The 22,316-nt window shown below is 48.4% G+C and overlaps 1 protein-coding gene and 1 non-coding gene across 3 annotated transcripts in view; both read left to right on the top strand.

Annotated features, from left to right (window-relative positions):
• The first annotated feature begins 1,251 nt into the window (after positions 1–1,251).
• TRNAC-GCA (transfer RNA cysteine (anticodon GCA)) lies at positions 1,252–1,324 on the top strand. Its single transcript has one exon. It is a non-coding gene; the product is annotated as a tRNA-Cys (tRNA).
• Positions 1,325–6,375: 5,051 nt separating this feature from the next.
• The window catches only part of CWC25 (CWC25 spliceosome associated protein homolog), a 31,952-nt gene continuing 16,011 nt past the window's right edge, over positions 6,376–22,316 (top strand). Inside the window, exons 1-3 of one of the 2 annotated variants that reach the window (XM_032163427.2) lie at positions 6,376–6,544; positions 10,366–10,538; positions 21,437–21,673. In XM_032163427.2, coding sequence (XP_032019318.1) covers positions 6,527–6,544; positions 10,366–10,538; positions 21,437–21,673 — 428 coding nt within the window. In that variant the 5' untranslated portion in view covers positions 6,376–6,526. The remainder of the gene's footprint in view (positions 6,545–10,365; positions 10,539–21,436; positions 21,674–22,316) is intronic. The other variant, XM_058445133.1, reaches the window with a different exon arrangement.

Here is a 22,316-nt window from a genome sequence, read left to right as displayed (position 1 = left end):
AACCGTGTCTCTACTAAAAATACAAAAAAATTAGCTGGGTGTGGTGGCGGATGCCTGCAGTCCCAGCTACTCAGGAGGCTGAGGCTAGAGAATGGCTTGAACCCAGGAGGCGGAGCTTGCAGTGAGCCGAGATCACGCCACTGCACTCCAGCCTGAGCGACAGAGCAAGACTCCGTCTCAAAAAAAAAAAAAAAAGAGAGCAGAGCAAAGGCCAAGCTCTGTGGCTTACGCCTGTAATCCCAGCACTTTGGGAGGCCGAGATGGGAGGATTGCTTGAGCTCAGGCAGGTGGATCACTTGAGACCAGCCTGGGCAACACGACGAAACCCTGTCTTTACTAAACATATATATATGTTTGTGTGTGTGTGTATATATATATACACACATATGTACATATGTGTGTGTATATATATGTTTATGTATATATATGTGTGTGTATATATATGTGTGTGTATATATATATAGAGAGAGAGAGAGAGGGAGAGAAGGAGAGAGAGACTCACTCTGTTAGCCCAGGCTGGAGTGCAGTAGTGTGATCTCAGCTCACTGCAACCTCTGCCTCCCGGGGTTCAAGCAATTCTCCTGCCTCAGCATCCCTAGTAGCTGGGATTACAGGTGACTGCCACCACGCCCAGCTAATTTTTTTTGTATTTTTAGTGGAGGCGGGGTTTCACTGTGTTGGTCAGGTTAGTCTCGAACTCCTGACCTCACCTTGGCCTCCTAAAGTGCTGGGATTACAGGCGTGAGCCACCAGCCTGGCCCAGGATGTAATTTTTCTTTTCTTTTCTTTTCTTTTTTTGAGACGGAGTCTTGCTCTGTCGCCCAGGCTGGAGTGCAGTGGCGCAATCTCGGCTCACTGCAAGCTCTGCCTCCCGGGTTCACGCCATTCTCCTGCCTCAGCCTCTCCGAGTAGCTGGGACTACAGGCGTCTGCCACCACGCCTGGCTAATTTTTTGTATTTTTAGTAGAGACACGGTTTCACTATGGTCTCGATCTCCTGACCTTGTGATCCGCCCGCCTCGGCCTCCCAAAGTGCTGGGATTACAAGCGTGAGCCACCGCGTCCGGCCAGGATGTCATTTTTCAAGTGTTCCCTTTCAGTTTATTGGCGGCCAAGGGAAAAGCCAAAGCAGATGATAGATAATTAAGAAGGTGGGGCTCTAGAACACAAAGTTTGCCAGAACTCGTATGGGTGGAACTTGATTGTATTGAGTCACCGTAAGTGGACACGGAAGGAGCTTATTATAGGCAAAGGGGGTATGGCTTAGGGGTAGAGCATTTGACTGCAGATCAAGAGGTTCCCTGGTTCGAATCCAGGTGCCCCCTTCTGTGGTGTTTTCTCACTTCCATTCCATTTAACAGTAAATACTGTCAGCCACAGTATCACCAGAAAAGATAAAGCAACTTTCAACTTGCTCTTGTGCTGAAATTGTTCCTCCCACATTCCAGCTGACCTTTAGGACAAAAAAAAAAAAAGCCCATCTGGGACCTCATTTGTCTTCAATTAAGACCAAGTGCCTGAGGAGATTCTAAATCCATGAGTGAGTCTGACAGAGCTGTGAACACAATTTGGTAACTGGGTGTGTGTCAGAGTATAGATAAAAACGTATGTACTTTTGAAAACTTAGTACATGCAAAGCTGCCTCAAATTAAAACATGAAAGAAGGACCAGGGCCAGGCGCAGTGGCTGACGCCTATAATCCCAGTGCTTTGGGAAGCTGAGGTGGGTGAATCACGAGGTCAGGAGTTCGAGACCAGCCTGGCCAACATGGTGAAACCCCCGTCTCTACTAAAAATACAAAAAATTAGCCAGGTGTGGTGGTGCGCACCTGTAATCCCAGCTACTCGGGACGCTGAGGCAGGAGAATCACTTGAACTCGGGAGGCAGTGGCTGCAGTGAGCCGAGACCGCACCATAGCACTCCAGCCTGGGCAACGGAGTCAGACTCCGTCCAAAAAAAAAAAAAAGTTCGAGACCAGCATGACCAATATGGTGAAACCCTGTCTCTACTAAAAATACAAAAAATTTGCCGGGCATGGTGGCGCTCGCCTGTAATCCCAGCTACTTGAGAGGCTGAGGCAGGAGAATCGCTTGAACCTGGGAGACAGAGGTTGCAGTGAGCTGAGATCGCGCCATTGCACTCCAGCCTGGGCGACAGAGCGAGACTTTGTCGAAAGAAAAAAAAGAGGCTGGGCACGATGGCTCAAGCCTGTAATCTCGCCACTTTGGGAGGCCGAGGCGAGATGGAGTCTCACTCTGTCACCCAGGCTGGAGTGCAGTGGTGCGATCTTGGCTCACTGCAACCTCCGCCCCCCTGTTCAAGTGATTCTCCTGCTTCAGCCTCCCAAGTAGCTGGGATTACAGGCACGGGCCACCACGCCCAGCTAATTTTTTGTATTTTTAGTTGAAATGGGGTTTCACTGTGTTAGCCAGGATGGTCTCGATCTCCTGACCTCATGATCTGCCCGCCTCAGCCTCCCAAAGTGCTTGGATTACAGGCATTAGCCACCATGTGCAGCCATTACTTCTTTTTTATAGCCAAACAATATTCCACTGTGTGGATATACCATACTTTATCTATTCGTCATCATCAGGTAATGGATATGTTTTGATTCTCTGCCTTGCTATTTTTGAGACAGAGTCTCACTCTGTTGCCCAGGCTGGAGTGCAGTAGTGCAATCTTGGCTTACTGCAGCCTCCAAGTCCTGGGTTCTCAGCCTCCTGAATAGTTGGGATTACAGATGTGTGCCACCACACCCAGCTAATTTTTTATTTTATTTTTAGTAATTTTTGTATTTTTAGGGTTTTGCGATGTTGGCCAGGCGGCTGGTCTCCAACTCTTGGCCTCAAATGATCTGGCCACCTTGGCCTCTCAAAGTCCTGAGATTATAGGCATGAGGCACCATGCCCAGCCTCCCCCATGTTTTGACTGGTATGAATAACATCTACTATGAACATTCACATACAAGATTTTGGCCAGGTGTGGTGGCTCACACCTGTAATCCCAGCACTTTGGGAAGCCGAGGCGGGCAGATCACTTGAGGTCAGGAGTTAGAGACCAGCCTGGCCAACATGGTGAAACCTCCTCTCTACTAAAAATACAAAAAATTAACCGGGTGTGGTGGTATGTGCCTGTAATCCCAGCTACTTGGGAGGCTGAGGCACGAGAATCGCTTGAACCAGGGGGGTGAAGGTTGCAGTGAGCCAAGAGCACAGCACTGTACTCCGGCCTGGAAGACAGAGCAAGACTCTGTCTCAAAACAAAACAAAATAAAAAGCCATTCATGGGCAATATTTTGTATCGATGTATGCTTTCATTTCTCTTGGGAGTGTATACTCAGGAGTAGAATTGCTGGGTCATATGGTAACTAAGTTTAACCTTTTGAGGAACTGCCAGACTATTTTCCAAAGCATTGCTTTTCTTTCCTTTTTTCTTCCTTTTATTTTTTTGTGAGACAGTGTCTTATTGTGTTGCCCAGGCTGGTCTCAAACCCCTGGGCTCAAGCAATCTTCCTACCTCAGCCTCCCAAAGTGCTGGGATTACAGGCATGAGCCACTGTGCTCTGCTTGCTTTTCTTTAATTAATTAATTTATTTATTTATTTTGAGGTGGAGTCTGGCTCTGTCACCCAGGCTGGAGTACAGTGGTGCAATCTCAGCTCACTGCAACCTCTGCCTCCTGGGTTCAAACGATTCTCCTGCCTAGCCTCCCAAGTACCTGGGATTACAGGCGCGCACCGCTACGCCCAGCTAATTTTTTTTTTGTATTTTTAGTAGAGACAGGGTTTCGCCATGTTGGCCAGGCTGGTCTTGGACTCCTGACCTCAAGTGATCCACCCGTCTCGGCCTCCCAAAGTGCTGGGATTACAGGCGTGAGCCACCACACCCGGCCCTCTTTTATTTTTTGAAACGGGGTCTCGCTCTGTTGCCCAGGCTGGAGTGCAGTGGTATGATCATGGATCACTGCAACCTCTGCCTCCTGGGCTCAGGCAATCTCTCACCTCAGCCTCCTTAGTAGCTGGGACTATAGACACATGCCACTATGTCCCGCTAATTTTTGTATTTTTTGAGAAACGGGGTTCCACCACGTTACCCAGGCCGGTCTCCAACTCCTGGGCTCAAGTGATCCACCTGCCTCGGCCTCCCAAAGTGCTGGGACTACAGGAGTGAGCCTGCTTTTCTCTTAAGTAAACTTTATTCAAATACATTTAAGTAAATATTTAATAAGTATTTTGTTTCCTTTTTTCTGAGACAGAGTTTTGCTCTTGTTGCCCAGGCTGGAGTGCAATGGCGCTATCTTGGCTCACCACAACCTCTGCCTCCTGGGTTCAAACGATTCTACTGCCTCAGCCTCCAGTAGATTAGCTGGGATTACAGGCATGTGCCACCACGCCCAGCTAATTTTGTATTTTTAGTAGAGATGGGGTTTCTCCATGTTGGTCAGGCTGGTCTCAAACTCCCGACCTCAGGTGATCCGCCCGCTTCGGCCTCCCAAAGTGCTGGGATTACAGGAGTGAGCCACCGAGCCCAGCCTGTTTCTTTCTTTCTTTCTTTTTTTTTTTTTCTGAGACAGAGTCTCACTCTTGTCGCCCAGGCTATAGTGCAGTGGTGCCATCTTGGCTCACTGCAACCTCCACCTCCTAGGGTCAAGTGATTCTCTTGCCTCAGCCTCCCAAGTAGCTGGGATTACAGGCACCCGCCACCATGCCCGGCTAATTTTTGTATTTTTAGTAGAGATGGGGTTTTGCCATGTTGGCCAGGCTGGTTTCAAACTCCCAACATCAGGAGATCCACCCGCCTGCCTCGGCCTCCCAAAGTGCTGGAATTACAGGAATGAGCCACGGCGCCCGGCAATAAGTATTTTAAAAAAGCCATAAGAACTAATAACTGAATTTAGCAAGCCTGTAAAATAGAAGGTTACTATACAAAAGCATGTTCTTATCTATTAGTAGCAAACAATTGGAAAATTAAAATTTTTAAATTTTATTTAAAATAGCATCACAGGCCGGGTGCCTGTAATCCTTGCATTTTGGGAGGTCAAGGTAGGCCAATCACCTGAGGTCAGGGGTTCCAGACCAGCCTGGCCAACACGGTGAAATCCCATCTCTACTACAAATACAAAAATTAGTAGGTCGTGGTGGCGTATGCCTGTAATCCCAGCTACTCGGGAGGCTGAGGCAGGAGAATCGCTTGAACCCAGGAGGCAGAGGTTGCAGTGAGCCGAGTTCACACCACAGCACTCCAGCCTGGGCGACAGAGTGAGATTCCATCTCAAAATAAATAAATAAAATAGCATCACAAAAAATACAACATTTAGAATAAATTTAACAAAAGATGTGCAAAACTTCTATTCTGAAAATTACAAAACAGGTCGGGTGCAGTGGCTCACACCTGTAATCCCAGCACTTTAGGAGGCCGAGGCAGGAGGATTGCTTGAGTCCAGGAGTTTGAGACAAGCCTGGGCAAGATGGCAAAACCCTGTTGCTACAAAAATAAAAATAGCCAGGCGCGGTGGCTCATGTCTGTAATCCCAACACTTTGGGAGGCTGAGGCGGGGAGATCACTTGAGGTCGGAATTCGAGACCAGCCTGAGCAAAATGGTGAAACCCCGTCTCTACCAAAAATACAAAAATTAGCCGGGCGGGTGGCGGGCGCCCGTAATCCCAGCGACTTGGGAGGCTGAGGCAGGAGAATCGCTGTCCGGGAGGCGGAGGTTGCAGTCAGCTTCGACCGCAGCCTGGGAGAGCAAAACTCCTTCTCAAAAAACAAAAACAAAGAGAGAAGAAGAAGAAGAAAAAAAGAAAAACATGCCAAAAACACATAGTAACTGAAGGGAAAGGAATCTGCCAGCTTCCCACTACGGGAAAATCTGCCACTGTGGAAGCTGGCAGATTTTAAAGGTTTGGCGCAGGGAAGCTGATGGAATTTCGAGTTGATGCTTTCTATTTAGCTTCGTAAAACAGGCCTGGCATAAGGAGATTTGCTGTGAGTCAAGGTCTGAGGAAAGCGCCAGTTTGCAAAGCCGTTTTGGAAAACCGGAGTGTGGGGGTGTGTGCAGGGTGAGGGGAGGAGGCCTAGTCTGGTCCACCTTAGGTCTAGCAGCGAGTGCGTGGAGCTTTGAGCCGGATGCCCTGGTAAGCTGCCATGGCAACACAGCCGTGGGCACAGGCCCACGGCAACCCATTACTGAACAGAGCTGTGGCGTTTCAAAGGAGAGTTTGGGACATCAGGCAAAGTGGCGACCCGAAGCAGCCAAAATGTGACCTCGACAGCAGAGGCCTCGACAGCGGAGCCTGGAACTTTGCAAAATTTGCAAGTGACGCCAACGTCACAAAGCGCGACCGAGCCCTTTACGTCATCGTTCCGCGACGCCCTCTCGGAAGTGGCCTCTAGCTCGGTGGTGAAACTGGCAGTTGACGGCTCCTGGGATTAGATCCCGCGAGGTAGCCCCTGAACTATTTCTCTACGTTTTCTCTTGATCCTCCCGAAATCTTCCAGATCCGCGTAGTGAGGAATCATCTCCACCGTCATGGGGGGCGGAGACCTGGTGAGTGGAGGGAGGCCTGAGCGGGAGAGGACTGAGGCCGGGACGGAAATTGGTAGGGGGTGGGGGTAGAGGAAGGAGTGGATAACCATGGCAACGCAGCTTTGCTTTCGCGGGGAGGAGGCCGTTGCCCTGAAGAGGGGATGGATCCTTAGGGCAATGGAGGGATGGGACTGAGATTTGGGAAAGTCCGAGGTGTGTCGCTAACAGTGACAGGTGGTGTTTGCGTGTTTGTTGACTGCGGCTCTACCGGCTGTAAATTCTGGGAAAACCGGGGAGGGGGCGGATGGAGCCGTGGCTAGGAAAAGAGGTAGATATTGAGGACGTGTCACCACGCTTTGTTTTATATATCTTGTCTTGCCACACACCTCTCTTCCTTGGGTGGGAGTTCAGAGTCATGTCCTGGACTGAAGTAGGGGTGGTTTGTGCCCCATTCTCCCTACCCTTAGCCATGCCCTGGGGTCCTTTTTTATTTATTTATTTTTTTTTGAGACGGAGTTTCTTTCTTGTTGCCCAGGCTGGAGTGCAATGGCGCGATCTCGGCTCACCGCAACCTTCCCCTCCTGGGTTCAAGCGATTCTCCCGCCTCAGCTTCCCGAGTAGCTGGGATTACAGGCATGCGCCACCACACCCGGCTAATTTTGTATTTTTAGTAGAGACAGCGTTTCTCCATGTTGGTCAGGCTGGTCTCGATCTGCCGACCTCAAGTGATCCGCCCGCCTCAGCCTCCCAGAGTGCTGAGATTACAAGCGTGAGCCACAGCGCTCGGCCCTGGGGTCCTTTTTAAGCCTGAAGGGATCTTCCTGTCCAATCTTTCTGACTTCCACACCTCCTTCAGTGCTGGATTCTCATGTGTAGTGGCAGAGCTTGCTTTTGAATTCATACCACTTAATATGTTACGTGGCAATGTCTCTTAAACTGAAACGTTCATTTGTGAAGCGCTAAGGCCCCAAATAGGGTAAATGTACCCACAAGAGCATGGGGCAAGGTTGGGAAAATGCTAGCCTCCCGAAAGTGGAGCTAATTGAACCAGCAAGTAGATCAGCTTAGCCGCCTGCCCAGTAAACCTATTAGTTTGTCATGTGTTCTCAATCACAGTGAGTGCCAGGACTCCATCCAGTTTCATCCAATTTAGTGTATTCTTCAGATAACTGCATTTAAGGACAGGAAAGCTCTAATCCAGGGTTTCTCAACGTTAGCACTCTTGACAGCTTGGCCTAGATAATTCTTTGGGGGTGTGTGGTAGTGGTGGTAGTTGGGCTGTCCTGTGCATTGTAGAATGTTTAGCAGCATCCCTGGCCTCTAGCCACGAGACTGGAGCTATCCACTAACATCCATCTCCACCAGTTGTGACAGCCAAAAATGACTCTAGAAGATTTTGTCCCTGGGAGCAAAATAGTCTATGCTTGAGGCAGGGAGGACAAGATGGGAAGGGTTAGAGGGAGAAAGAGGGAGGGAGTGAGGGAGGAAGGACAGAAGGATGGACGGATGGTCAGACCAACTGATGGACTGAACCACAACTAACCAACTGAATGACCTGATGAAAGGGAGAGGCAGGACAAGGAGAGGAAGACAAAAGGAAGAAAAGGGAGCTCTCATTGACCGAACATTTTCCACATGCTAAGTACCTTGTGGACATGATCTTATTTTCTTAACTGGTCTCCTGGTCTCAATCCTGGCCCTCTCCAGTCCATTATCTCTCTTTTTTTTTTTTTTTTTTAAGATGGAGTCTCGGCCAGGTGCGGTGGCTCACGCCTGTAATCCTAGCACTTTGGGAGGCTGAGGCGGGCGGATCACGAGGTCAGGAGATCGAGACCATCATGGCTAACATGGTGAAACCCGTCTCTACTAAATATACAAAAAAAATTAGCCAGGCATGGTGGCGGATTCCTGTAGTCCCAGCTACACAGGAGGCTGAGGCAGGAGAATGGCCTGAACCCGGGAGGTGGAGCTTGCAATGAGCCGAGATTGCGCCACTGCACTCCAGCCTGGGCGACATCTCAAAAAAAAAAAAAAAAAAAAAAATTGGCCAGGTATGGCGGCACATGCCTGTAATCCCTTTACATGGCTTATAAGGCCCTTATTCTGCTCCTTTCTCACTTGGCTTCTTCTTGCGTCCCTGCCCCATCAGCTTGCCACATCTCCAGCCACACTGAATTATTCCTGCTATGTTCTTTCTCACCACCAGGACTGCACTTGTCTGTACTGTTCCCCTCTGTTTGGAAATCTACATCTACCCGCCTCATCTCCCCTTCACACATCACCAGGCTAGTTTACAATTGTCTTTCGATATTACTTACTCTGGGGAACATTTCATTATTGGGAAAGTGAACCAAAGCAGTATCTGATGGGGAGGAGAGAGAGAAGTGTTCTTTGGGGGTGAATGGGGAGATCAGAACCAAGGAGAGATTCCTGGGAAGGAAAGTCGAAAGAGATTCTGAGTGGGTTGTATATCATGCAAGTTTAGGGCAGGTGAAGTAGACCAAGCTAAGGTAGGCTGAGTTCCAAAGAATGAATGTCCATGTCAGGCACGGTAGCTCGTGTCTGTAATCCCAGCACTTTGAGAGGCCAAGGCAGGCGGATCACCTGAGGTCGAGAGTTCGAGACCAGCCTGACCAACATGGAGAAACCCCATTTCTACTAAAAATACAAAATTAGCCGAGTGTGATGGTGCATGCCTGTAATCCCAGCTACTCAAGAGGCTGAGGCAGGAGAATCATTTGAACCCACGAGGCAGAGGTTGCTGTGACCCGAGATCCTGCCATTGTACTCCAGCCTAGGCAAGAAGAGTGAAACTCTGTCTCAAGAAACGAAAAAGGCTGGGCACGGCGGCTCACCCCTGTAATCCCAGCAGTTTGGGAGGCCACTGCGGGCAGATCACGAGGTCAGGCGTTTGAGACCAGCCTGGCCAATGTGGTGAAACCCCATCTCTGCTAAAAAATACAAAAATTAGCCAGGCATGGTGGCGCGTGCCTATAGTCCCAGCTACTCAGGAGGCTGAGGCAGGAGAATTGCTGGAACCCGGGAGGCAGAGGGTGCAGTCAGCCAAGATCGCTACAATCCAGCCTGGGTGACGGAGTAAGACTCTTTTTTTTTTTTTTTTTTAAAAAAAAAACAAAGAATGAATGTCCAGTGTCAGAAGTGCATGAGTTCTGTTCTCTTTCAAAATATGTGCTTTCCTGCTCATTACTGCATTCTTCCTGTCTTGTCATCAGCAACTCCAATTTAGGTATGGCTAGTGGAAGGATGACTTGTATGCTTTTAAGGTTAAAACTGTTTGAAGGGAATTCAGGAAGGACCCGTTCTATCCTGAAGCTTTCTTGTTCTTGTGCTTGTTGTTTTGAGACGGAATCTTGCTCTGTCGCCCAGGCTGTAGTGCAGCAGTGCAGTCTCTGCTCACTGCAACCTCCGCCTCCTGGTTCAAGCGATTCTCCTGCCTCAGCCTTCTGAATAGCCTGGACTACAGGCACACCTGCCACCACGCCCAGCTAATTTTTGTATTTTCAGTAGAGACGTTTCATCATGTTGGCCAGGCTGGTCTAAAACTCCTGACCTCAAGTGATCTGCCTGCCTCTGCGTCCCAAAGTGCTGGGATTACAGGTGTGAGCCACTGTGCCCGACCTGTCCTGAAGCTTTATATGCTTGAACAACCTCCCCTTCCCCTCTAGATGTGTGAGAGATTATTGGAAGAAAACCTTGCCATTGTTGAAGACATCTTGCCCTCACATGCCTGCCTTGGGTATGGAAGGGTGGGTGAGGCAGGGCTAGTTATACCCACCACTCAGTTACCCCCCAAATTATCATCACCTTTTTGTTTACCACAGAACCTGAAGAAGAGCTGGCACCCGCAGACCCTCAGGAATGTGGAGAAAGTGTGGAAGGCCGAGCAGAAGCATGAAGCTGAGCGGAAGAAGATTGAGGAGCTTCAGCGGGAGCTGCGAGAAGAGAGAGCCCGGGAAGAGATGCAGCGCTATGCGGAGGATGTTGGGGCCGTCAAGTAAGTGAGGAGCTGGGGGTGTGCTGGTGTGTAGGGAATTGCAGAGCTATCCTGAGATGCATCATCCAGTTGTTGTATAATAGCTGAGTGCTTAAGGGCATGGGTTTTAAGGCTAGACTAACCTGGATTCTAAGGTTGGCTTTGCATGTACTAGCTGTGGAACTGTGATCAAATTTGAGAGACTTGGTTACTTCAGTAGGACCAGGGAGTAATAATACCCAACGTCTTCTTAAGGTTTGTTGAGAATCAAATGAGATAACACATAAGGACTTGCCGTAAGCCGAGCTCATGGTAGATGGCTGATAACCGTGATGGAGGATGGTTGCTCCACCCTGCTTCTCAGTATGTGTTGAGGACGCAGTCCTGCCTTTGTTAATGTATTTCAGGTTTGCTTGGGCCGGGGTGGGGGACGGGGCGGGGAGTGAGGTCCCATGAGAGAAGGTGGATGGTATGCTTGTCAATAAAAGCCGAGTGATTATGGCCAATCCCACTAGATTTTACCCTGCTTCAATTTCCTGTTGTAATATAGTATACGAGTAGCAGATAATAACTACCCCATCCATCTCATAAAAGGAGATGGGAGTAAATATGTTTGAGAAAATAAAAAGCATACAATATGCAGTGTATTCTTAAGTCAGAATAAAATAAAATAACAGATAGACTAAAATTGGGGACCAGGTGCGGTGGTTCATGCCTGTAATCGCTGCATTTTGGGGGGCTGAGAAATCACTTGAGCCCACGAGTTTGAGACCAGTCTGGGTAATGTAGTGAGGCTCCATCTCTGTTTAAAAATATATAGGCTGAGTGTGGTGTCTTATGCCTATAATCCCAGCACTTTGGGAGACTGAGGCAGGCAGATCACTTGAGGCCAGGAGTTCTAGACCAGTCTGTAGTAGGAACCCATCTCTACAAAAAAATAGAAAAAAATTAGCCAGGCGCAGTGGCTCACGCCTGTAATCCCAGCACTTTGGAAGGCCAAAGTGGGCAGATCACTTGAGGTCAGGAGTTCGAGACCAGCCTGACCACCAACATGGTAAAACCCTGTCTCTATTAAAATACAAAAATTGGCTGGGTTTGGTGGTGCGCACCTGTAATCCCAGCTACTCAGGAGGCTGAGGCAGGAGAATTGCTTGAACTTGGGAGGCAGAAGTTTCAGTGAGCTGAGATCATGCCACTGCACTCCAGCCTGGGCGACAGAGTGAGACTCCATCTCAAAAAAATGAACAAACAAAAAAAATAGAGGCTGGGTGCGGTGGCTCACGCCTGTAATCTTAGCACTCTGGGAGGCCGAGATGGGCGGATCACCTGAGGTCAGGAGTTCGAGACCAGCCTGGCCAACGTGGTGAAACCCCATCTCTACTAAAAAAAAAAAAAAACTGGGCGTGGTAGCGTGCATTTGTAGTCCTAGCTACTTGGGAAGCTAAGGCAAGAAAATCGCTTGAACCCAGAAGGTGGAGGTTGCAGTGAGCTGAGATTGCGCCAGTGCACTCCAGCCCGGCGACACAGTGAGACTCCATCTCAAAAAAAAAAAAAAAAAAAAAAATTAGCCAGGCATGGTGGCACATGCCTGTAATCCCAGCTACTCGGGAGGCTGAGGCAGGAGAATCACTTGAACTTGGGAGTTGGAAGTTGCAGTGAGCTGAGATCACGCCATTGCACTCCAGCCTGGGTGACAGAGTAAGACTTCATCTCAGAAAAAAAAAAAAGAAAGAAAGGAAAAGTTAGCTGGGCATGGTGGCATGTGCCTGTAGTCCCAGCTACTTGGGAGGCTGAGGTAGGAGGATTGCTTGAGCCCAGGAGGTCGAGGCTACAGTGAGCTATGATTTTGCCACTGATTTCGGCCTGGGTGACAGAGTGAGACTCTGCCTCTGAGTAAATAAATAAATAAATAATTAAGTAAAAATTGATTTTAGACTGAATACCCATTAGTCATAAGCCGAGGTACTATCCAAAGGTAAAAATTGTTTTGACATTTTTATTCACCAAAGCATTACACATTATGTGTTCAATTTATCAGAAATTTGGGCTTTTGTGGAGTCTGATTAATGAGGTCAGAGTACAGATGCACAACTGTAGAGAAAGGAGCCAGCATTGTTGCAGACTCATGCGTGTTTGTCTGTCGTGAATGGGGGAAGGTGATTTTATATGCTTTGTTTTGTTTGGTTTTGTTTTGCCCTATCACACGTCCTGCAATATTGTAAAACACTAAGATCAGCATTTGGTTCCCTCTGCCCCTTCTGTTTTTGGTCTTTGCTGCTGATGTATTTAGATGACTGAAGTATTCATCTGTTTGTTTTGTTTTTTTTTTTTTTTTTGAGACGGAGTCTCGCTTTGTCGCCCAGGCTGGAGTACAGTGGCGCAATCTCGGCTCACTGCAAGCTCCGCCTCCCGGCTTCACGCCATTCTCCTGCCTCAGCCTCTCTGAGTAGCTGGGACTACAGGCGCCCGCCACCACGCCTGGCTAATTTTTTTTTGTATTTTTAGTAGAGACGGGGTTTCACTGTGGTCTCGATCTCCTGACCTTGTGATCCGCCCGCCTCGGCCTCCCAAAGTGCTGGGATTACAAGCGTGAGCCACCGCGCCCGGCCTCATCTGTTTGTTTTGTATAGTTCTTTACATGGTGTCATTTTTTTAATTTAACCTATAAAATGCCACTAAAAAACTCTTCACTATTTAACAGTTCATTTCTGTGTTTCAGATAATGTTTTCTATGTTTGTAATGCATCTCTCTTAGAACAAATGAGGCCTTTAATACACATATTATTAGGGCTCACCAAGTCACTCTTTGCAACAGTGTTTCTTTAGTATGTACTGATAATGATGGAAAATTGCATTTCCCAGACACCAGTCTATGCTGGTGTTTTTCAACCCTTGCACTTTAGAAGGAGCTTGGAAGGGCCGGGAACAGTGTCTCACACCTGTAATCCCAGCACTTTGGGAGGCCGAGGTGGGCCAATCACCTGAAGTCGGCAGTTTGAGACCAGCCTGACCAACATGGTAAAACCCCGTCTCTACTAAAAAAAATGCAAAATTAGCTGGGCGTGGTGGTGGGTGCCTATAGTCCCTGCTACTCAGGAGGCTGAGGCAGGAGAATCTCTTGAACCCGGGAGGCAGAGGTTGCCGTGTGCCGAGATTGCACCACTGCACTCCAGCCTGGGCAATGAGCGAAACTCCATCTCACACATACACACACACACACACAAAGAAGGTAGGTGGGGGGTGGTCAGTTGTAATCCCAGATTTGGAGCCGGGGGGGATCACAGGGCCAGAGTCGACCAGGTGAAACCCTCTCTAAAAAAAAAGAAAGGTAGATGGGAGCAAGTCCTACCCGAGCAGATTTCCTCTGAAGAGAAGGGAGTGTGGGAGGCAAAGGCATATATGTGTTTTATTTATTTATCATTGTTATTATTTTATTTTATTTATTTTGAGATGACGTCTTGCTCTGTCGCCTCAGAGCTGAAGGGCAGTGGCACGCGATCTCGGCTCACTGCAACGTCTGCCTTCCGAGTTCAAGTGATTCTCCTGCCTCAGCCTCCCGAGTAGCTGGGACTACAGGTGCACTGTACCATGCCCAACTAATTTTTGTATTTTTATTAGAGACGGGGTTTCACCATGCTGGCCAGGCTGGTCTCGAACTCCTGACCTCGTGATCCTCCTGCCTTGGCCTCCCAAAGTGCTGGGATTACAGGTGTGAGCCACCACGCCTGGCCTTATTTATTATTTATTAATTCATCAATTTATTTATTGAGACAAGGTCTTGGTCTGTCATCCTGGCTGGAGTGCAGTGGCATGATCGTGGCTCACTACAGCTTTGACCTCCTGGGCTCAAGCGATCCTCCCACCTCAGCCTCACCCAGCCTTTTTTTTATTTTTTAAGACAGGGTCCAGCTGGGCATGGTGACTTATGCCTGTAATCTCAGCACGTGGGAGGCAAGGCCGATGGATTACTTGAGGTTAGGAGTTCAAGACCAGCCTGGCCAACATGGTGAAACCCCGTCTCTACTAAAAATACAAAAACTTAGCCAAGTGTGGTGGTGTGTGTCTATAGTCCCAGCTATTCGGGAGGCTGAAGCGGGAGAATCGCTTGAACCTGGGAGGTGGAGGTTGCAGTGAGCCGAGATCGTGTCACTGGACTCCAGCCTGGGTGACGGAGCAAGACTGCGTATCAAAAAAAAAAAAAAAAAAAGACAGGGTCTGGCTCTGTCGCCCAGTCTGGAATGCAGTTGTGTGATCTTGGCTCACTGCAACCTCCACCTCCTGGGCTGAAGTCATCCTCCCACTTCAGCCTCAAGTAGCTGGGACCACAGGCACACACCACCACACCTGGCTAATTTTTGTATTTTTTGTAGAGACGACAGGCTTTTACCATGTTGCCGAGGCTGTTCTTGAACTCCTGAGCTCAATCCATCTCCCATCTTGGCCTCCCAAAGTGCTGGGATTATAGGTGTGAGCCACCGTGTAGAGACAGGGTCTCACTATGTTGCCCAGACTGGTCTTGACCTCCTGAGCTCAAGTGATCCTCCTGCCTGGGCCTGATTACAGACATCAGCCACCGTGCCCAGCTAATATACACATGTTTTGTTTGTTTGTTTTTTGAGATGGAGTCTCGCTCTGTCACCCAGGCTGGAGTCCAGTGGCACGATCTCAACTTACTGCAACCTCCATCTCCCAGGTTCAAGTGATTCTTCTGCCTTAGCCTCCTGAGTAGCTGGGATTACATCCGCACGCCACCACGCCTGGCTAATTTTTTTTTCTTTTCTTTTTCTTTTTTGAGACAGAGTCTCGCTCTGTCATCCAGGCTGGAGTGCAGTGGTGTGATCTCGGTTCACTGCAAGCTCCGCCTCCTGGGTTCACGCCATTCTCCTGCCTTAGCCTTCCGAGTAGCTGGGACTACAGGCGCCCGCCACCACGCCTGGCTAATTTTTTGTATTTTTAGTAGAGATGGTGTTTCACCGTGTTAGCCAGGATGGTCTCAATCTTCTGATCTCGTGATCGGCCCGCCTCGGCCTCCCAAAGTGCTGGAATTACAGGCATGAGCCACCACGCCCAGCCACGCCTGGCTAATTTTTGTATTTTTAGTAGAGACAGGGTTTCACCATATTGGCCAGGCTGGTCTTGAACTCCTGTCCTCGTGATTCCACCTGCCTCGGCCTCCCAAAGTCCTGGGATTACAGGCATGAGCTACCACGCCTGGCCAATATACACGTTTTAAAATCTCCCTGGGTGATTCTTATGCTCAGCTTCAATTGAGAACTTGTTCTGTATCCTTAATGATAGCAACAGCAAAGATCCATAGATCATTTTGCTTTTAGAAGCTTTGCTGCCAACTATGTCCTCATTTAAAAACTCAGTAATAATGAGAGATAGCAGTTACTAGCTCCACTTTATTTATTTATATATCTATTTTTTGAGACAGAGTTGCACTCTGTCACCCAGGCTGGAGTGCAGTGATATGATCGTGGCTCACTGCACTCTTGACCCGAGCTCAAGGGATCCTCCCGCCTTAGCCTCCTGAGTAGCTGGGACTACAGGTGTGTACCACCACACCTGGCTAATTTTTTATTTTTTTGTAGAGATGAGGTCTTTTTATTTTGCCCAGGCTGGTCTCAATCTCTTGGGCTCAAGTGATCCTCCTGCTTTGGCCCCTCAAACTGCTGAGATTATAGGTGTAGACACGAGCCACTGTACCCACCCTATTTTTTATTTTTTTTGAGATGGGGTCTTGCTTTGTTGCCCAGGCTAGTGTGTACAATCATAGTTCAATAGTTCAATACAGGCTTAACCCGTGGACTTAAGTGATCCTCCTGCCTCAGCCTCCAGAGTAGCTGGGACTGCAGGCATTTTTTGTAGAGGTGGGGTCTTGCTATGTTGCCCAGGCTATAGCTCCATTTTAGAGATGAGGATACAGAGGTGCACAGAAGGAACTAGCCCGGAGTTATCCAGAGGCCAAATCCTGTGACTCTGGATCTCAGCTATGCGATATATTCTCTCATGAGTGGGCACGAGTGGGCCTGATATTAGTTGAGTCCTTTTAAAACTAGATAGAGGCTAGGGGCAGTGGCTCATGCCTTTAATCCCAGCATTTTGGGAGGCCAAGGCGGGTGGATCACTTGAGGTCAGGAGTTCGAGACCAGCCTGGCCAACATGGTGAAACCCCATCTCTACTGAAAATAATGAAAATTATTGACGGGCGCAGTGGCTCACACCTGTAATCCCAGCACTTTGGGAGGCCGAGGCGGGCGGATCACGAGGTCAGGAGTTTGAGACCAGCCTGACCAACATGGTGAAACCCTGTCTCTTACTAAAAATACAAAAATTAGCCGGGCGTGGTGGCGCACAGCTATAATTCCAGCTACTCTGGAAGCTGAGGCAGGAGAATCGCTTGAACCTGTGAGGTGGAGGTTGCAGTGAGCTGAGATTGTTCCACTGCACTCAAGCCTGGGCAACAGAGTAAGACTCCATCTCAAAAAAAAAAAAAAGTGGAGGTTGCAGTGAGCTGAGATCACCCCACTGTACTCCAGCCTAGCAACAGAGCTAAATTTCATCTCAAAAATAATAATAATAAATAAAAGCAAATGGAAGGCTTTGGCCCTGTTCAGTCTTTCCAGTAGTAGAAAGATAGGTTGCAGATCCCTTTTTTTTTTTTTTTTTTTTTGAGATGGAGTCTGGCTCTATCACCCAGACTGGAGTGCAGCAGTGTGATCTTGGCTCACCGCAACCTCTGCCTCCCGAGTTTAAGCGATTCTTCTGCCTCAGCCTGCTGAGTAGCTGAGATTACAGGCGTGCACCACCATATCGGGCTAACTTTCATATTTTTGTAGAGACAGTTTTGCCATGTTGGCCTGGCTGGTCTCGAATTCCTGACCTCAAGCCTGCCTTGGCCTCCCAAAGTGTTGGGATTACAGGCGTGAGCCACCCCACCTGGCCCCATCTTCATTTTTCCCATCCGTTTGTATTTGACCCTGTTATCTTTCCCCTGGAAATCTGTTGCTCCTTTGACCGCAGGTTCCTGGTCCTCTTGACTTTATACATGATTCCTTCTCTTAATTTTTTTTTGAGACAGAGTCTTACTCTGTTGTCCAGGCTAGAGTGCAATGGCGTGATCTCAGCTCACTGCAATCTCTGCCTCCCGGGCTCAAGGGATTCTCCTGCCTCAGCCTCCTGAGTAGCTGGGACTATAGGCATGTGCCACCATGCCTGGCTAATTTTTGTATTTTTAGTAGAGACAAGGTTTTACCATGCTGGCCAGGCTGTTCTCAAATTCCTGACTTCGGGTGATCCGCCTACCTTGGCCTCCCGAAGTGCTGGGATTACAGGTGTCAGCTACAGCGCCCAGCTGGTTTTATTTTTGTTATTTATTTTATTTTATTTTTTTGAGATGGAGTCTCACTCTGTCGCCCAGGCTGGAGTGCAGTGGTGTGATCTTGGCTCACTGCAACCTCTGCCTCCTGGGTTCAAGCGGTTCTCTTGCCTCTGCCTCCTGAGTAACTGAGATTACAGGCGCACATCACCACGCCTGGCTAATTTTATTTATTTTATTTATTTATTTATTTTTTTGAGATGGAGTCTCGCTCTGTTGCCCAGGCTGGAGTGCAGTGGCGCAATCTCGGCTCACTGCAAGCTCCGCCTCCCGGGTTCACGCCATTCCTGCCTCAGTCTCTCCGAGTAGCTGGGACTACAGGCGCCCGCCACCACGCCCGGCTAATTTTTTTTTTTTGTATTTTTAGTAGAGACGGGGTTTCACCGTGGTCTTGATCTTCTGACCTCGTGATCCACCCACCTTGGCCTCCCAAAGTGCTGGGATTACAAGCGTGAGCCACCGCGCCCGGCACGCCTGGCTAATTTTAGTATTATAAGTAGAGACGGGGTTTCACCATGTTGGTCAGGCTGGTCTTGAACTCCTGACCTCGTGATCTGCCCGCTTTAGCCTCCCAAAGTGCTGGGATTACAGGCGTGAGCCACTGCGCCCGTCCTATTATTTATTATTATTATTTTGAGTCAGAGTCTTGCTCTGTCTCCCAGGCTGGAGTGCAGTGGCACGATCTCAGCTCACTGCAGCCTCCACCTCCCAGGTTCAAGCAATTCTCCTGCTTCAGTCTGCTGAGTAGCTGGGATTACAGGCATGTGCCACCACGCCTGGCTAATTATTATTATTATTATTTTTTTTTGTGACAGAGTCTCGCTCTGTCGCCAGACTTGAGTGCAGTGGTGCGATCTCGGCTCACTGTAACCTCTGCCTCTTGGGTTCAAGTGATTCTCCTGCCTCAGCCTCCCGAGTAGCTGGGACTACAGGCACGCACCACCAGGTCCAGCTAATTTTTGTATTTTTAGTAGGGACGGTGTTTCACCATGTTGGCCTGGATGGCCTCAGTCTCTTGACCTCGTGATCCTCCCGTCTTGGCCTCCCAAAGTGCTGGGATTACAGCTGTGAGTCACTGTGCCTGGCCTAATTTTTTTGTATTTTTAGTAGAGACGGCATTTCACCATGTTGGCCAGGCTAGTCTCGAACTCCTGACCTCAAGTGATCTGCCCGCCTAGGCCTCCCAAAGTGCTGGGATTATAGGTGTGAGCCACAGTGCTCGGCCCCATGATCAATTCTTTTTTTTTTTTTTTTTTTTGAGACCGAGTCTCGCACTGTCACCCGCATTGGAGTACAATGGCCTGATTGGAGTACAATGGCATGATCTCAGCACATTGCAACCTCCACTTCTTGGGTTCAAGCGATTCTCCTCCCTTAGCCTCCCGAGTAGCTGGGACTACAGGCGTGTACCACCACGCCTGGCTAGTTTTTTGTATTTTTAGTAGAGATGGGGTTTCACTGGGGTAGCCAGGCTGGTCTTGATCTCCTGACCTCGTGATCAGCCTGTCTTGGCCTCCCAAAGTTCTAGGATTACAGGTGTGAGCCACCACGCCCAGCTGATCAATTCTTAATTATAGACTACAGTGTTTCTCAGACTCATTTTTTTAATATGAAAAAAAAATTCTAAAGGGTCTTAGGGCCGGGCGTGGTTGCTCACACCTGTAATCCCAGCACTTTGGGAGGCCAAGGCTGGCAGATCACAGGGTCAGGAGATCGACCAGCCTGGCCAACACGGTGAAACCTCGTCTCTACTAAAAGTACAAAAAATTAGCCAGTCTTAGTGACACATGCCTATAGTCCCAGCTATTCAGGAGGCTGAGGCAGGAGAATAACTTGAACCTGGGAGGCAGAGGTTGCTGTGAGCTGAGATTGCTCCACTGCACTCCAGCCTGGGCAACAGAGTGAGACTCTGTCTGGGAAAAAAAAAAAAAGGGTCATGGCCCTCCAGTGTTGGTTTAAATTATTCTTACTGAAAGTGTCCAAGCATGCAACTAGGAAAACATTCTTTATGTTCACAGTTGTTATATAACCTCAAAAACAAGTGTACACATTTAAAAAGTCATATTCAGGTTGGGCATGGTGGCTCACCCTTGTAATCCCAACACTTTGGGAGGCTGAGGCAGGAGGATCACTTAAGGCCAGTAGTTTGAGACCAGCCTGGGCAACATAGCAAGTCCCATCTGTTTAAAAATTGAAAAAATAAAAAATCAGCAAAGCATGATGGTGCATCCCTGTAGTCCCAGCTACTTGGGAGGCTGAGGCAGGAGGATTTGTTGAGCCCAGGAATTCAAGGCTGCAGTGAGCCATGATCGCACCACTGCATTCCAGCCTGGGTGACAGAGTGAGATCCTGTGTCTAAAAAAAAAAGAACAAAAAAGTCATATTCAAAAAGCATTTAATTTCAGGTTATAGATAATACTGTCGATGAAAGTACTTTCCTGCTTGCAGTGTAAGTGTAGTATTGGTTGCTTCCACGCATGCTGTTATGAATTTAGCCTGCCTTTACTGTCTGTGCTATGAGGGTTCCACTTTCTCACCACTTTTTTCTCCCAGAACCGCAGGGAAATGTTTGTGTGGCATGATGCTGTGACTTAATTTGGCCCCTAGATGGCTGAGACCAGTGTTTATTCACTTGTGAATCCTAGATAGTTATGTAATGATTCATGTATTCAATGTTTGGCTCTTTTGGCTTGAAAGTGTCACTTATTCAGTTACCTCTGATTTTTTCCCATCATCCCCTCAAATGGGTAGTGTTACCGCTGGTGTCTGTGTGCCCACAAGCACCAAGATGCACAATCAATGCAACTGCATATGTGGTCACTGAAATTGTTCTTGATGGTAAGATGGTGATGTAGAATGTGCTTATTCATTGTTTTAGGTCATCTTGGAAATGAAAGCATAATATAAAGACTCTGTAAAGGAGACTCGAGAAGCTCCGAGCCAAGATCCATGCCCCATGTTGAGGAATACTAGTTTTCCTTATAAATTGCTTTATGTGTGTGAATATTCTCTCTCCATTCACTCGTAAGCCTCATGAGGACAAGCACCATTTATTTATTTATTTATTTATTTGAGACAAGGTCTGGCTCCGTCACCTAGGCTGGAGTGCAGTGGTGTGCACTCCACTCCACTTACTGCAACCTCTGCCTCCCAGGTTCAAGTGATTTTCCTGCCTCACCCTTCCAAGTAGGTGGGATTACAGGCATCCGCCACCACGCCTGGCTAATGTTTTGTATTTTTAGTAGAGATGGGGTTTCATCATGTTGGCCAGGCTGGTCTCGAACTTCTGACCTCAAGTGATCGGACTGCTTCGGCCTCCCAAAGTGGTGGGATTACAGGCATGAGCCACTGCACGCAACCCGCACTATTTCTTCATGCCGGCCACATGGGGTGCCATGTTTATCACATGGTAGGTGCTAGTAGAATGAATTCTTTGATCAGCTGTGGTTCTCTCTCCCTTGTGTTCAGGTTTTATGTGTAGGTTTGCAGAAGTCTGCTTCTTAAAGAAATTGTATTTCTTTTTCTTCCCTTGAACCAGGAAAAAAGAAGAAAAGTTGGACTGGATGTACCAGGGTCCTGGTGGGATGGTGAACCGTGACGAGTACCTGCTGGGGCGCCCCATTGACAAATATGTTTTTGAGAAGATGGAGGAGAAGGAGGCAGGCTGCTCTTCTGAAACAGGACTTCTCCCAGGCTCTATCTTTGCCCCATCAGGTGCCAGTTCCCTTCTTGACATGGCCAGCAAGATCCGGGAGGACCCACTCTTCATCATCAGGTACTAATGGGGGGCTGGGAAGGGGGTTTGTTACAGATGCTTTGAGACCCTGCTAAGGCCATTGATTCTCTTGCTTTACAGTTTTCTCTTCGCTTTTTTTTTTTTTGAGACGGAGTCTCGCTCTGTCGCCCAGGCTGAAGTGCAGTGGCGTGATCTCGACTCACTACAAGCTCCATCTCCCGGGTTCACGCCATCCTTCTGCCTCAGCCTCCTGAGTAGCTGGGATTACAGGCACCCACCACCACGCCCGGCTAATTTTTGTTGTATTTTTTAGCAGAGACAGGGTTTCACCATGTTAGTCAGGATGGTCTCAATCTCCTGACCTTGTGATCCGCCCGCCTCGGCCTCCCAAAGTGCTGGGATTACAGGCGTGAGCCACTACACTTGGCCTTCCCTTTGCTTTTATCTGCCATATAAAGAATTTGTTTCCATTTGGGCTTCCTAATGCTGGGAAGGAGGCTCTATTAAGGGTGCCTGCCTGACCTAGGCCATATGCAAAGATACTGGCCAATGCACTAGCCCAGCTTTATTCATTTACCTTTGGCCCTTAAACAAAAATAGGAGTCAGAAACAAGGTGAAAAAGGTTGTCACCTTCTTAGAACCTTGGGAATGTGCGTAGTGCTGACCAAGTGGGTGAACAGG

Source organism: Hylobates moloch, unplaced genomic scaffold, assembly GCF_009828535.3.
Source record: "Hylobates moloch isolate HMO894 unplaced genomic scaffold, HMol_V3 SCAFFOLD_10, whole genome shotgun sequence".
Lineage (NCBI taxonomy): Eukaryota > Metazoa > Chordata > Mammalia > Primates > Hylobatidae > Hylobates > Hylobates moloch.
This window is presented reverse-complemented; position numbering and strand designations above follow the sequence as displayed.